Source organism: Larimichthys crocea, chromosome XX (assembly GCF_000972845.2).
Source record: "Larimichthys crocea isolate SSNF chromosome XX, L_crocea_2.0, whole genome shotgun sequence".
NCBI classification, from domain to species: domain Eukaryota; kingdom Metazoa; phylum Chordata; class Actinopteri; family Sciaenidae; genus Larimichthys; species Larimichthys crocea.
Window position 1 is genome coordinate 9,685,192 of NC_040030.1, and position 14,808 is coordinate 9,699,999.

Sequence of the window (14,808 nt, forward strand, 5' to 3'; positions counted from 1 at the left end):
GATAAAGAGAAAAACTTTACTGCACTGACTGGATCCTGCCGTTAAAACTTTTGTGTGTGTGTGTGTGTGTGTGTGTGTGTGTGTGTGTGTGTGTGTGTGTCGAGTGATGATGAGCATGGGAGCGCCAGGTGTGGACAGACGCCGCTAGCACTGAATATACTTTACCAACACATACATACACAAACACACTATCAGCACTCTTAACATGCTTCCTCTGCACTTAAATCCTGCAATTCCCCAAGGAGAGTAGTGTGTGTTATCTGTGTGAGTTTGTGTCTCTTGTGAGTTTGGGTGTCTTGCCTTGTACCTCCAAAATGTGTGTATATTTGTTTAGTTCCTCATTCCCACGCTCATGCACTGGCCAGATGACTAATATGTGAAATCAGATTTGCACGTCTCTCAGTTTGATCAAAGATGTTAACTCTGCAATCTGGATGAATTCTCTATAAACAAAGTAGATCTGAGGGAAATGACTTGTATAACCATTAATTTACTTGTTATTCTTATATGCTTCATTGTACCTTAAATGTTGCTGATCATTTTGCTCTCAGCTATTTTCCACACACACACACACACACCTAACCACAGAACTGATCTAAACGTACTAAAACCGTATTTGGTATTTGGTTCGTGACCAACAAGACAGACATCTTTCACTCTTAGGCAACAGGGAAGTTTCCTTGCCTCTATCCTCTGTCTAGTCACGTACACCCCTCACGTATGAATATATATACATCCTGTTTTCCACTTCTCTTTAGTGTTTTTTGCCACCACAATGCAGAAATTAAGTTGTGTAACAGTGATTGAGTCATGATTAGTGTTAAAAACAAGATTGTTCCAGCAAAAAAAATTGGTAGAAAGCCAATTTGTTTGGCCAAAAGGTTTGGTTCTAGACTTGTCTCTTCTCATCTTCTCTGCCTCTCTCTCATCTCTCTCGTTTTATTAAAATATATTAAAACAAGGCACAAGATTTCAGTCCTGACCTGAAGCTTCACAAACAGCAACCTTACCTACAGTAACCTTGAATAATCGTGTAAATAAGATACCTGGTTTCTTTCATCCGGTCAGAAAACATACAGAGAAATATAATTAACTAAACCTAGGATTAACTCTGTCTAAACAGTTTATTTAAAATTGTATTTTAAAGCAGCAGCTTTTATATCAGTCAACAGGTTCCTCAAATACAACATAGTAGAAATATGCTTTTGGGAAAACTAAATACTGACCAACTGCATTTAACCAGACTGAGCACTAATTTCTTGCAGTATTCAGGTTTCTGGTGTGCATGTAAATATACAAATACAAATGTTTTTTTTACTACATCTCTCCATTTCCATGTCTGTTTTCATCTCTATGTTTGAATCAGCCCGGCTCTCATTTTTCATTTCCAGTAACGTGTTTGGTGTTGCATGCAGTTTGTACAATGAGCTAAACTGTGCACTACTGACCTGGCCAAGAGACTTTGCTGGGTGCTACAGATTACTGTCTGTTTCCCATATAGTGCACTCTATTTACTGTTTGAATTCATTTAACAAAAAAATGTGCAATAAAATGAGTGAATTAATCTCTATTTTTTTTCCTCCCTGCACCAGATTCTCTCTCCTCTCCTGGATCTCAATCAAAATCGCAGCAAACTGAAGCTGTACATCAGCCACCTGACCTCACTGTGTCAGGAGCGGGACCCAATCATATTGCAGGACTTTGCCCCGCCCCCTGCCTATCACCGCTCTGACTCCGCCTCCTGGCATACACAGCTGCACAGCATGACGCAGGAACAGGTGAGACAGTTTGTGTGGATTAGTGTGTGTGTTTCTGAAGGATGAGGGGAAAAAATCATGCAAAGAAAAGTCAATCCTCGCTTCTAACTGTGTGTGTTTGTGACAGGAGCAAATATATACTTTTTTTGAAAAATATGGAAAAGAAGTGAGGACATTTTGTCACTCCCAATTCATCCTAATTCCTAAAATTAGCCACTGAGTATGTGTGTGTGTGTGTGTTTCTGTGTGCTTGCTTATACATGTGATGACGTCTGTGAGTTTATAAGATTGTTCTCACTGTGTGTGTGTGTGTGTGTGTGTATGCGTATGTTTCTATAACTGTGCAAATGTGTGTGTAGGAGTATGGCACACACCGGTCGGCCTGGCAGGATTTTGGCACTGTCTTTGACATTATTGAAAAGATTTACTCTAGCGGGTCACCTGACGACAAGCTCCTGGCTGCGGAACAAATACTGTTTTCAGACGTTTTATTTTACAGGGAGTAAACTCTGCTTGGAGCTTTTGGCAGCAGGAGCAGGAGGAGGAGGAGGAGGAGGTTTGGTTCATATATGGAGCAAGGAGGGGAGATGAAGAGTATATTCATTTAACTGTCGAAAGAGTTGTCATCTGAGAGTAGGAGGAGAGCAAGGAAAAGGGAAGTGAGGGTAAAGAAAGAAAAGGTGAGGCTTAGGGAAATTTCGAGGTAAGGCTGGCTAACCTGCGCACTGCACTTTAGTGCCGTTGTCACGGTAACCACTTGTGTTTTCAGATATTGAATATAAACAGTATATTATTAAATTTAAAAAATGTTGTGGCTGTCTATGGCTTCCTCTCTCTCACTCTTTCTCTGTCTTTTTCTCCATATTGAAAACGTATCAGGCGATACACGGTCGCTACATGTGGTATACATTGAAAAGCGGTAACTCTAGACACACATACACACACACACACACACACACACACACACACTCAGAGCACAGAGCAATGTGACAGAGTGTGTGGTTAGGGTACAGCAGGACTAGTTTCCTACAGTCCTCATGAAAGCCCTATTGTACGTCTTAATGCTGGGAAATGTCTCTGTTTAGCCTGAGTGCTTCAGATATGGCACAGCATAGTATGGTGTCACTTTAAATAAACTTTGAATATACTGAATTAACTCAGTCATTTAATCACTGTGTATATTAACGGCGCAGAGAAATGGCCTGGGCGACTTTCATGGACACTCCATTATTTTACGTATTTTTCATCATCAGCCTGTTTTCACACAAAAAATGCAGACAGGAAACTGTGGTCCAGTGGCCGGGGATACAGATTTTCAAAAGAAAACCTTACTCTGAATTATAACCGATTGTGTGGGCTGCCATCAATGCTTATCTAACAAGATTGAATTGTTTTAGACGACCAACTAACTGCCCCGCAGTATTTTATTCCTACCTTATGTTTATAAAAACATTAAAAAATATATTAAAAAACATTTAAAACAAATTGCACTCATGAACACATCCAAGCAAAATTTACAACTGAGGAAAAAAATAGATTAATAGACTAATGTATTCACCACAAATCACTCATACTTCAACACATATTCAAGATATACCACAGTATTTTGTTTAGTTTCCTTTGCACATTTTATTCATTCATTAAGTGAGGCAGTCCAACACAGAAAACATTGTCTGTGCCTTTTTTTTTAAGTTAAAAGACCAGCATGTAGGATTTAATGGCATGTATCATAGTTGCTGATTGCGACCACATCGTCGCTCTCACCCTCGCCCTCTCCTTCCTAGCGTGAGGGAGAAACTATGGTTGTCCGGCCTCTTACTCTGTCCCACTTTTCTCTTCTCATCAGTTCATGCTTCAGCCATGATGTCCATTGTTGGTGGTGTTTGATGTAGTACCGTAAATCATTACGCACATCACTACTTGTGGGCAATCGTACCCCCTTAGTCCAAGGGCTAGAATAGGCATTCTCACGGCACAGCGTGGAAGCAAAAGAGGTGCCATTGAAGCTATTATTTTTAGGGTAAAATAGTTGTTTTAAGTGTCTCTACTGCGGATGTTAGTGCAAATTGATTTTTAAATGCCTGCATTGCATTGCCATACAACATAACGTAACATAACAGAGCATATCATTGCATATTAAAGCATAACATAGCATAAAATAACAATCCTGTTAAGTGAGTTTTCAGTCCCTGCACCCTGAATTTGTGACTGGATGAAGGAAGAAAGGCAGGAAAACGTATTAAATTATCTAAAACACTCTTGTATGATTTGGTCATCTCAATTTCACAAAAATGGCACTGTGGTCTAAGACCCTATTTAGGCTTTATTAGAGATTTAAAAAAAAAATTATTTCAGTCATTGTTTGAAGAATGACATAAATACTTTGCTTTTGGCATATGTGAGATTGTCCTAACCCCAAAAAGAGTTATTTTAGAATGTTCATTGAATTGTTTGGTCAAAGCTGGGTGGAAAAAAAACAGTTAATTATAATACTCGCACAGCAACAAGGATGCTTCTTTCATTCTGAGGTTTTGGTTTTCTGGGTGAAAACTCTCAATTTTTTTCTTTTCCTCGCATTCGTTCTCTTCCATTTCTGCCATCACTCTCTAAACTTCGTTCCTTCTCGAAAGGAAGACCATTCACCTATCTTTACTTTTCGCCTCTAAACCGCCTCCATCACCATTCCCTTTCACTCTCACTTGCTCCGTGTCAGTGTAGGTGTTAGAGCTAGCTTTTTTAAAAGTTTCCTCTGTTTTTGGTGACATGTTTCCCTTAACAACATCACAGTTTGAATCTTTTTGCCTCTCCTTCCTTCTCTGTCCAAACCCACCCATACCCGGGCAGTGCCACTTGGCGCCATGTGTCTGCTTTAGACCCCGACCCTGCCTACACACAATCGCAGACACACACTGCCTGTCTTTCATTCGGGCCCGTGTTTCTCGTTTTCCTTCATCATGTGTCACCATCACCCTGGCTGACCCTCTTAATGCACACACACACTCACACACAGACTCCCTCCAGACGACCATGTTCCAGTGTGCCAGCCTCTCTTCTCTGTCTTGTGGTGAGTGTGTGTGTGTGTTTTACAAGCCTCTCCCTGGCTCTGTTAAAATGCCTGGCACTCTGTAAAGCCATTAGGATCATACTAAAATAGCATGTAAAACACACATGGTCAGACGCACAAACACAGACACACATGGAAACACCCACACATGCATTAACATGAGGGAACAACAATCATGAATGACCATCGGAGTCTTGTTTACCTGACAGTCTGCTTCTGTAACCAGCTTACACATTTCACTAAATGGTTTCTGTTGTAACTCTCTTCTGTTCTGATAAAATGGAGCCGACGAAGAAGTTTGACTCGCATGTTAAAGGAAAGGGTGTGATAAAAAGTCAGTCTTTAGGATTTATCAACTGGGCTCCTCCCAGTACAGATAACTGGTTGAGAGCAAGAAACAAGGCAGTAAATTCAAGCTTCACAGAGTGAAATCCTTGGTTTCTGTGCTGATAAGTTAAACTGATTACACTACTGAAGATAGATTTGTCAGTAACGGAAGACCTGAAGTATGTGAAAATCTCTAAGAAAAACAACATACTGCATTTTTTAGGCTGCAATATGAAGTTCTCAACTGACACTGCACTCTCAAAGCAGCTAAAGTAAGGAGTGCCTCAAGGTGGCTTTATTTAAAAAGTTTAATTTCTGACTTTTTAAAATAAAATTGGAGTTTTTCTCCACATGTTTTGGGTTGTTTTTCAACAGCAGATGTAACAGAACAAAAGATTTTCCTTACAGTACAATACATAATACAAAGATATTATCACAACAGGACAACCACAGCTTGTCATCAGTCAGTGGGTTTTAACCAAAATGCATGGAATTGTTTTAATCCATCATGGGAATCAGATCAAAAGCCTTTTATTGGGCAATTCAACAATGAAACATATTGTTAAAGTCCTCCTTAATATGTGCTAATGTTTGCTACATTTGAATAATCTTGGTTTAGATGCAGCCTTAGATGTCTGTATGTCATCCTCTGGTTTAGTCACGTTTAAACCTCTTCGGTGCCATTTACATTTCTGTAGCTATTGAAACATACAGAGGAAAAAAAGAAATTCATAATAAATCAGGTTTTTCAGCAGTATGGTACTTTGGGTGGTAATGTCAGTCAGTCCACCACTTTGGTCCAAAATTAGCTGAATCGCCATGATTCTGATACAGACATTTGATTTTGGCCTCTCGTCCCCAAAGAATCTTTTCCAATTTTCTCCGCTGATTTTTCCTCTAGTGCCACCATGAAGTTGACACTTGTGGTTTTGAGTAAAAAGCCTATTGCCAACTGTTGGACAGATTGCCATGACATTTGGTACTCACATTTATGTACCGCAGAAGATTAGGTGTAACTCGTACTTTGTGTTGAGCGCTAATTAGCAAACGCTGATTAGTATGCTTATACCTGCTGCATGTTAGCGTTCATAGAGACTGTCTTTCTAGCATTCATAGAGCCTGACAGCCCTGGCCTGATTACTTATCTTTCATTGAGATCGTTTTTGGCCAACACAACCAAAATGTAATTTTTCTGTATGTACTTTATGTAACTGTTACATGTTTACATATCAACAGTTACTATGTTAAGTGACTGAGTGAAATGACGCTTTGCAGATGCTGTTTTTCCCTTAAAAGTGTGTCTGTATTACTGCTCTGATTAAGCCTTTAGTGCATAATACCCATTTAACACTACTTTTAATTACATTTATTAGTTGCATGAGCTTCCAGAAGTACATTTAACCATGTTTGAACCTGTATGATTAGATGTGACAGTTAAACATTAAATTACCAAATGAAAAATGAACTTGGTAACAGGATGTTTAATTGCCACCAACTGCTGGTCATTTTCGTTGAATTTGACATTTGAATGTCTGACGTTTGCTTGGTCTGACCCCTAACGAAAGTAAATTTTTGAGGGTTTGAAGGTAAGCTTTCAAATGATGGATTTGCTGAAGATATTTTTCTGGTCGTCTGTTCCCGTGTATTTGTTTCCATGTCTCTCTTTAACCTCAGCTGAACTACAAAAAGTAACACTGATTCCAAAAGTGAGGTTTCACTAAAAGAGCTGTTTTCTGTGCCATAGTCATAATAATAACCTTTATGGCTCAATGACGTCTCTAATGAGCACTGAAGAGAACTGGCATCGTAATCCACACACACACACACACACACACACACAGGAAGTCACTCTCTCTGGCCTGAAGTGTGAAGCTATAAGAACTGGCTGTTTGTGTGTACGCGCCTACGTGTGTATACGTTTGTATCTGTATATGTTTTTATTATGCGGAAAAGCTATCAAGACGTGTTTTACACATTGTGTGTTTGGATGCATAAACGTATAAACGAGTGTGCATGTGACTGCGAATCTATTTGAGTCTATGCACGCGTACATTTGCGTGTGTTTGGTATTCTAAAAAAAATGGATGAAGTGTTATTGGCTGAGCCTGACATTATATCGCTGCTATTATGAATCCAGCATGAATTGTCAGCCCATGACCCTCTATCTGCTAAAACTAAAAACGGCTCCCAGTGAGTGACTGCAAGTGTTTTCGAGCCAACTCAAACTGGAGAAACCTCAGTGAAAACTGAGTCCACATATTTACAACTCTACAACTCATTGTAATGAAGGAAAATACTGCACAATTACAGACTTCAAATGTCATTGTTGTTACAATGTAATATCCAAATAGAAGGTTTCTCGGTGAGGAAGAGGGGAGTATGTACTTTTTCTCTCTGGCTTACCGTAGATACATTTCTGAAGTTATACAACAGGTTTCCAAGGCCTGGAGGCTTTTCAGTCAACTGAAGTGACTCAAATAGCTTTATAACAAACTTCCAATATGAGAAAACAACACTAGTATGCTGCTGCAGCCACAGTGACTTTAAACTCAACTCTTTGAATCCACGCTGATATCAAAACACTATAAAACAGTTTCAACGTAATAAAGATCTGAGAGCGATCATTTCATTTTTATGGAGACGAGAAAACCAGAGCAGACTACCATTAAAGGCCATTATGTGGAGATACTAGCAGTGAGACTCACTGTACAATAGTCATTCTGATATGTGGTCAAAGTTGGATCATTCTGGATAATTACTCTTTAGCTTTCAAATGTACGTAATCATTGTTGTTTCAGCTCTGAAGCCTGATGCCCTTTCACAGACTGACAGACTACAAGGTCTGTGATGGCCTCTCATGGCTACGGGGTCACTGATTGGGTGTATTTTGATTGACAGGAGATGCAAAAACAGGAATGGGTGGGACTGGAACTTCACATCACAGCTGATAATGGAGAGGTTAACTGAAAGTATTACAATGGTACTGACTGATTGTGTGCATGTGAAACATCCCCAGTGATTTCAAAAGATGTAAAAGTGTAATTATTGTTGTTTTAATTGTCTGATTCACAGTGAGTCATAGACATAGTCATAAACTTGGACTTGCGTCAGCCTAGATTTATAGAAAATGTTGACTTGACTTGGATTTCTTACTTTAGTACTGGTGCCATAAAGACTAAACCTGAAATAAAAGAAATATCCACTCCTTCAGTGTTGACCTGGTAAGAGCCTCTAACAATAAAAAAAATAAGCTTGACAGTGCCAGGCAGGCTTTGCACGGCCACACAACTTGAATATTTAATCAGTAGCTCTCTACGTTGAAAGGACTTTGCTCGATAAAAAGCACTACTAGCACAGTTTTCCAAGGATGATGTTCAAATCATTTTAATTATCAGCTTATACTTATATAATATGTAATATACTTGGGAAGACATTTTGACCTGTGCCTCAAAAAAACCTGAGAAAGAACTCAGCTCTTTTTTACCTTGAGATATCACAAAAGAAAAGCTGTTTTGTCCGTGTGCAAATGAAATTGTAAGACTGGACTGAGGGAAGGACAGAGGGTGGAGGAGGTGGAGTAGAGAGGGCTGGGAGTTGTAAAGAGCAGAGATTCAGACCCATCCATTTGTGCTGCCTTGTGGTTTGGGGTCTCTCTGGGCTTTCATTAGGCAGCTCTGCTTCCTGCTCCAAGGATGATTGTTTTCTCTCTAAATACGACACAGAGGTCCTCAACGACCATTAGTCACACAGCGAACACACACTCAGAAGCACAGACAAAAGGAGAGACAGTCAGACGCACCCACACACATGTCCGACCCTCATTGCCCATTTCACAGCCACATACTGTACACATGTACATGCAGTCCTCCGCTAGTCATAACAGGCAAACTGCTGGGTTTTTATGCAGATTTATTGAATCCACACATAATGGCTTTACCAGTCGACCTTTTTCTTACTTTCTTTTTTTTTTTTACATGCATTTGTCTTTTTCTTCCTTGATCTTTCCCTCTGTCTCTGGTTATCTTGTCCTCTATTCTTCCTTTTTCTCTATTCCTTTAAATCTTTCTGTCTGAGCTAGTCTTCTCTTACTCCATTTCTTATTTGTTTATTTGCTGTCGTAACTCAATTTTAATTAGTCTGTGTCCCGCTTTCTTTCTAATTCTCTCTAACTCGAGCAGTCTTTCAGCTCCCGCTCCGTCTTCCATCTTTCTGTCTCTCCGCCCTCTGTTGTCTGTAACTGGAAGAAAAACTGGTGATGGTGGCAGGGGTAGGCCACAGACTTAAATTAAATGCGCTCCACTCTCACACTTCTCTTGTCTCTATCTGAAGCCGTTAAATCTTTGCTCACAATGGCTGCCATTGTCCGGCTTCACGTGTTTCTTTCTGCGTTATTGCTGCAGACGTTTCCTTTGACAAGTTCAAGTTCCTTTTACTGCCACATGGCCATGCTGGAGGAATTTATATCAGGACAGCCATAAAATCATTGTGACTTTTACAAACACTGAACATACTTCAAGGAGTCGATCAATTCGAGGCACTTTAAAGTGTACAAATGCCACGCACGCACCGTGTCACATAGCCAAACATTCAGATTTACACAGAAAATGTGTTTTTCTAGGTTAACGTGAGAGTTTTGGCTTTGTAATGTAGACAAAGTGAACAGGGGAATTCAAAGAAAAGGTTGTAAAAGACAATGAGGATACATTGTAGTTGGTCATCTTGTTCTTTTTTATTAGTTTTTTAACATATATTTCTCCATATGGAAATGTATTTAATGATCATATCGGAGATTATGGCTCCCTTAAACAATTAGCATTAATTATTGATCTTCTTTCTTCAATCTTTCTTCACTAGCCTTCAGCCTTTTAAATGACTTTGAGCAAATCTTACATTTGAGATGAATATTTAAGGATATCAAGAAGACTTATGGGCTAGCAATACAGTTCCAACCGGATAAAAGGTACTTCTTCTATTTTCTAACTCTGCCTTGATTTGAATAGGTTTAGCATTTTACATAATAAGTGTACATATATCTGTTTTTCTCTCAGTTATGCTCCCAAATTTAATCATTTGCCACAGACTTGCAGTTTAGTTTACATTCAGGTAAACTAGTAGGGTTTTGTTTTTTTTAACCCTCTCACACATCTCAGGATTCCTTGTGTTGCACTTCTTGGTTGTATTTTCTTTATTTACTGCATCGCTGCCATTCAAATACATAAACCAAGCCTAAAAAAAACACATATACACCCTTAACACTGTGAATCAGAATCAACTAAATTACTTCCATCTTTTTAAATCGACCTACTGGGAGGTTACACCTATACACATCAAACGCTGGAGTCTGTTTCTGCTGTTTATTTCTGCAGCTATTAGTGCTGTAAGTCCAGCCATGTGTAATTACTCCTAGAGGGCCAGTTTAAGGTTTAAGTCTTTTTTTATATCCTTTATAAGCCCTTTTCTCTATGAAGGTATTCCACTACAGTCACCATATTCACAAGGCCACCTCTCTCTTGACTTGCATTAGTAGGTGCTAAAGTGAATGTTGGAGAATTGAACTCATAGACTTTAATAAAATGCTGGATGGGGAGTTGTACACAAAGGCTCATGAGCAAGGCACAGTTTCCAAATCCAATTCCTTGAATGTGTGTTTAATCCTCTGTACCTTCCTAACTAACAGCTCCCAGAGGCTGAGCCTGTAAATATGAATATGTTCCTATAGTCAATTTGGCTGATTAAATAACCTGTTACAGTAAAAAATTACCAAGTGATGTTGCCCACAATACACACTTGCCTTGTATTTTTTATTCAGCTGTTAGTGCTAAAAAGAGTGCAGTATGTTTAAGTCCTCCAGGAGCAGTTTTAGGTACAAGTCCTCAAGCTCTATTCCCACTGCAGCTCGTTAGCTGAGCGGCCTGGACTACAACTATACCGGGCTACGACCGGGCACACACATTCACGCACATTTGGTCACATGCCTCAGACGCTTTTGGGCTTGGCGCTGTACAGACAGCCAACCTATAAAGCACTTTACATACAGTGTAAGCCTGTAAGAACCTAATGGTTTAAATAGAGACAGGCAGAGAGACAGGGATTATAATAGTCAATATAGGCCTATTATACTTTATCCCTTTGCTCTTAGTCATAATGGTTTTTCTATACCACTGCTCAGGGCTGTTGGTGAGGAGTCTGGAGCCCTTTTAAACCTCCTGATTGTATCTTTACTCCAACTCTGTATGCTATTGCTGTAGAATATAAGGTCAAACGATGCCCTCCAGGTTTTTCTGCCCTGACCCTTCTCCCATGCCTTGCTGCTGGATTTGTTTAAATCTGTCATAAATTTTTTCAGAAAGTGTCGACCTTTTCACCCCAGTTTCTGTTTTCTTGCCTTCCACATTTCCTACTTGGCAGTGCTGCTCTGTCACTTTTGTCTTTTAGCTGCCGCATGCTAAAGTTCACGCAATTGTGCAATTATTGGAAAGCAGTTTGGAATATTTAAAAGCTAATGAACATCTTTTTATTGTTATCCAGCTATTTTATGTACCAAGGTTGGTTGGAATTTGTAGTAAGCGTGAAAAAGTGCCCCATGAATAAGAAGGGAATGTAGGAAAAAAACTATTTTGCTTCTGTTTTTCACAGTTAAGGTTTTCATTCAGATAAAATGGCTTCTTTGCGTTAAAATAATTCAAGTGAAAAGTCTCAAACTTTCTGTAGTTGTTCTTGGCCCTCGAAATTCCTTATTTCTTAAATGGCAGAATAACTTCTCTTGTTTCTTCGTAAAACGGAAACAGAACTACATTCTCAAGTCAGCTGTAGGAGTAACTATTATTTATGCAGCACTTGGAACAGTTGTTTAAGGAAGTGGGTCAGTGGGCCTCACTGTAAGCAGCCCTGATCTATAGTGACATGGACCTTGTGATTCATTGAACATCATTTCCGTTAAGCCAGTCAAAACAAGGTGGAGTTAACCGTTTAAAATGCACAGCCATGAAGTGGACAGAGACAGATTTCTGATAAAAACAGACCTCTGACCTTCGAATCATCTTTACATAAAAAAGGGTAACTTTTTAAGAGGTGCGTCTGCACCAGGCAGTTGACCTGCACAAGGATGGACTAATGGACTCGGTTTAGATCATACGTTTGTCGTATGTTTCTCTCGCCCGCTCTCTGTGAATCTCCATCCGCTGAGTTATGGTTTCCTTAGAAAACATTAGCATTCCTCTGAAAAGAGGTTCAAGCCCTGCAATGTGTGTCAACGGGTCAGTGCACGCGCACACACACACACACATTTTACCCTAATCCTCATTCTCAGACTGATAACCTGTGTGTGCATGTATATCTTCCTGCACAAGTGTGAGGCCTCGACTGTGTGTGTGTGTGTCTGTGTGTGTCTCCAGGCCCCTGATAAGGCAGATAATGATCCATCACGATAATGGAGCTTTAATGGCTGCAGTAAAAATCATCTTCAACAAACCTCTCTCTCTCACACACACACGCGCACACACACAGACACACACGTCTCACGCCTTACTTCTCTTATATCTCTCTCTTTCCCACAATCCTCTATGTCACTCACTAAATCAGAACTTGAGCTTGCAACACACGTTAGCCTCATGCTGTGCATTTACACACACCTATCATATGAAAGACACAGCCACATTCACTGCACAACACCTACACTAATGCATCTGTGAGACGCACACACACACAGAGTCAAACACACTTACAGAAGTCATGAATCTAGAAACACTAACTCTCTGCCCACTTACATTATTCCGTCTACATTTCTCTCTGACCACACACTGTGATTGCATGAGACGTGATCATGGAGCTTAAAACCACAACATCCAAACTTCTACCTCATAACTGGAAACTGTATCATGCAGCATTGTTTATATTTAATTTCTTCAGGCCATATAGAGTGAAAGTAACAAGACACTAGGTTTATTGCTTAGCTACGTGTGGACTTGTTCCTCTGCGGAGGATTACGTTATGATGACTTTCTGAGGAAAAGTGGGGTTTTTTTGTTTGTTTTTTTACTTTTGGCCATCATTCATATCAGTTATGGGAGTAGTGTTCTCACCATGTTGATTGCAGTGATTTACAGATTTACAGATGTGGCAGCTTTGCTATAAAGTCCATTAGGGCAAGAAGTCAGCCAGGTTTTAAACCTGCACCATGAGTGTACACACACGCAGCTTTCAGGTGGTCTCACTTTTGATTTTATTACCAAATAAGTGGTTTAGATCTGTGGTTCTCAATCTGAGGGTCAGGACCTTTCTGATTGCAGGGTTTATATTTTTATCCGACGTTTCAGTTTGACTTCTTTAGGATGAAAAAGATATTTAGACAAAATAATTTGTTTCAGTCTGTGAGAAGGAAAACGCTGAAAGACGCTGGTTCATTTTAAAGGGTCACAAATCAAAAACACTGATTCACTGGGATTATGTCTAAAACCTGTTTTACAACTCGTGTTTTCTGCCCCAGGGAACCTTATTCTCAAAGAGTCTTATAGTGTTGCTATGTTTAGAGATGTCAGCACTGAATTTAGTGAGTACAATATTATAAGAACCAGCAGCTCCATGGTCAAAATTAAAAAAATATTCAGGTTGTAAAACACCTGAATTTTCATTTAAGCCTCAACGCTGGTTTTGCATAAAAGCAGCCTGTAGCCACTGAATGCTGATGTCCACAACATAGCATAATGTGATATAGCATAATTAGACATAGTAGTACTACACAGACACAAACAGCAAGCAGGAGTGGTGTGCTATTTTTTGAAAGATTTCACAAGGTCATTGATTTTCATTTAGTACATTAATTCAGGTGAATCCAGATAAAAGCCGTTATGTCTTTGATTCCCTTATTAAAACTTTATAGGCAGACCGCGCTGAAACGTAATATCCTGACAGTATTTCTCATATTTTCTATATTCATTCATGGCAGTATTAGCACTGTGTTTGACCCATTTAATCTTGATTTTTAAAACTCCTTTTCAAGTGTCTTTCTCTGGTGTGGGTCAAGGCTGCGTCAGAGAGCACAAGACAAGAGACACATACTAAACCATTTATCTCTTCTCAGTCGTCTTACAGCCTTATCTTTACTGCCGTGTTTTTCTGAGGGATTGCAATTAAAATGTAAAGCCATTAAGTTAAATTACCTGCAAACACACATAAACTGACTGGTAGGAAATATGTTAATAGATGTTTATGCCTCACATAAAAAACGAGGATATTGGCTGGAGGATATTTGGATATTATGGATGTGGATAATAAAATATTTCTTCGCCATCAATTGTATTCTCTCATCTCATCCTTTACCTCTGTCTCTCACTCGTTCGTTCTGTCTGTCAAATTACAGACTGCAAGGATAATATCAGTATTCTCAAATGGGTAAATTAAGTTATTCAGTAAACAAAGCTGTTTTATTGCATAAAAAAACAAGAACTCAGTCTAACAATTGTTATTTATTTTTTTAGTAACTTAAAAATGACCATATTCATATTACCAAACCAAACTATTGCACTTGAATAAAGTTAGGCAATTTTTAAGTTAAATTGTTCATAAATATTGATTAGAATTGTTGCAATCCTGACTGGTATACCCTAGTGTGACCCAAAGCTTCCTAACACATCCTACATTCCCCCAAATGCAATATGATAAC

General features: G+C 39.2%; 1 protein-coding gene across 9 annotated transcripts in view; it reads left to right on the forward strand.

Moving 5' to 3' along the window:
• LOC104934965 (ELKS/Rab6-interacting/CAST family member 1) overlaps nucleotides 1–14,808 on the forward strand; it is a 120,332-nt gene that overhangs the window by 102,060 nt on the left and 3,464 nt on the right. For 6 of the 9 annotated variants that reach the window (XM_027291944.1, XM_027291946.1, XM_027291947.1 and 3 more), the window contains one exon: nucleotides 1,593–1,778. In XM_027291944.1, coding sequence (XP_027147745.1) covers nucleotides 1,593–1,778 — 186 coding nt within the window. Of the gene's footprint in view, nucleotides 1–1,592; nucleotides 1,779–14,808 lie in introns of those variants that run through there. The other 3 variants (XR_003464317.1, XR_003464318.1, XR_003464319.1) reach the window with 1 other exon arrangement.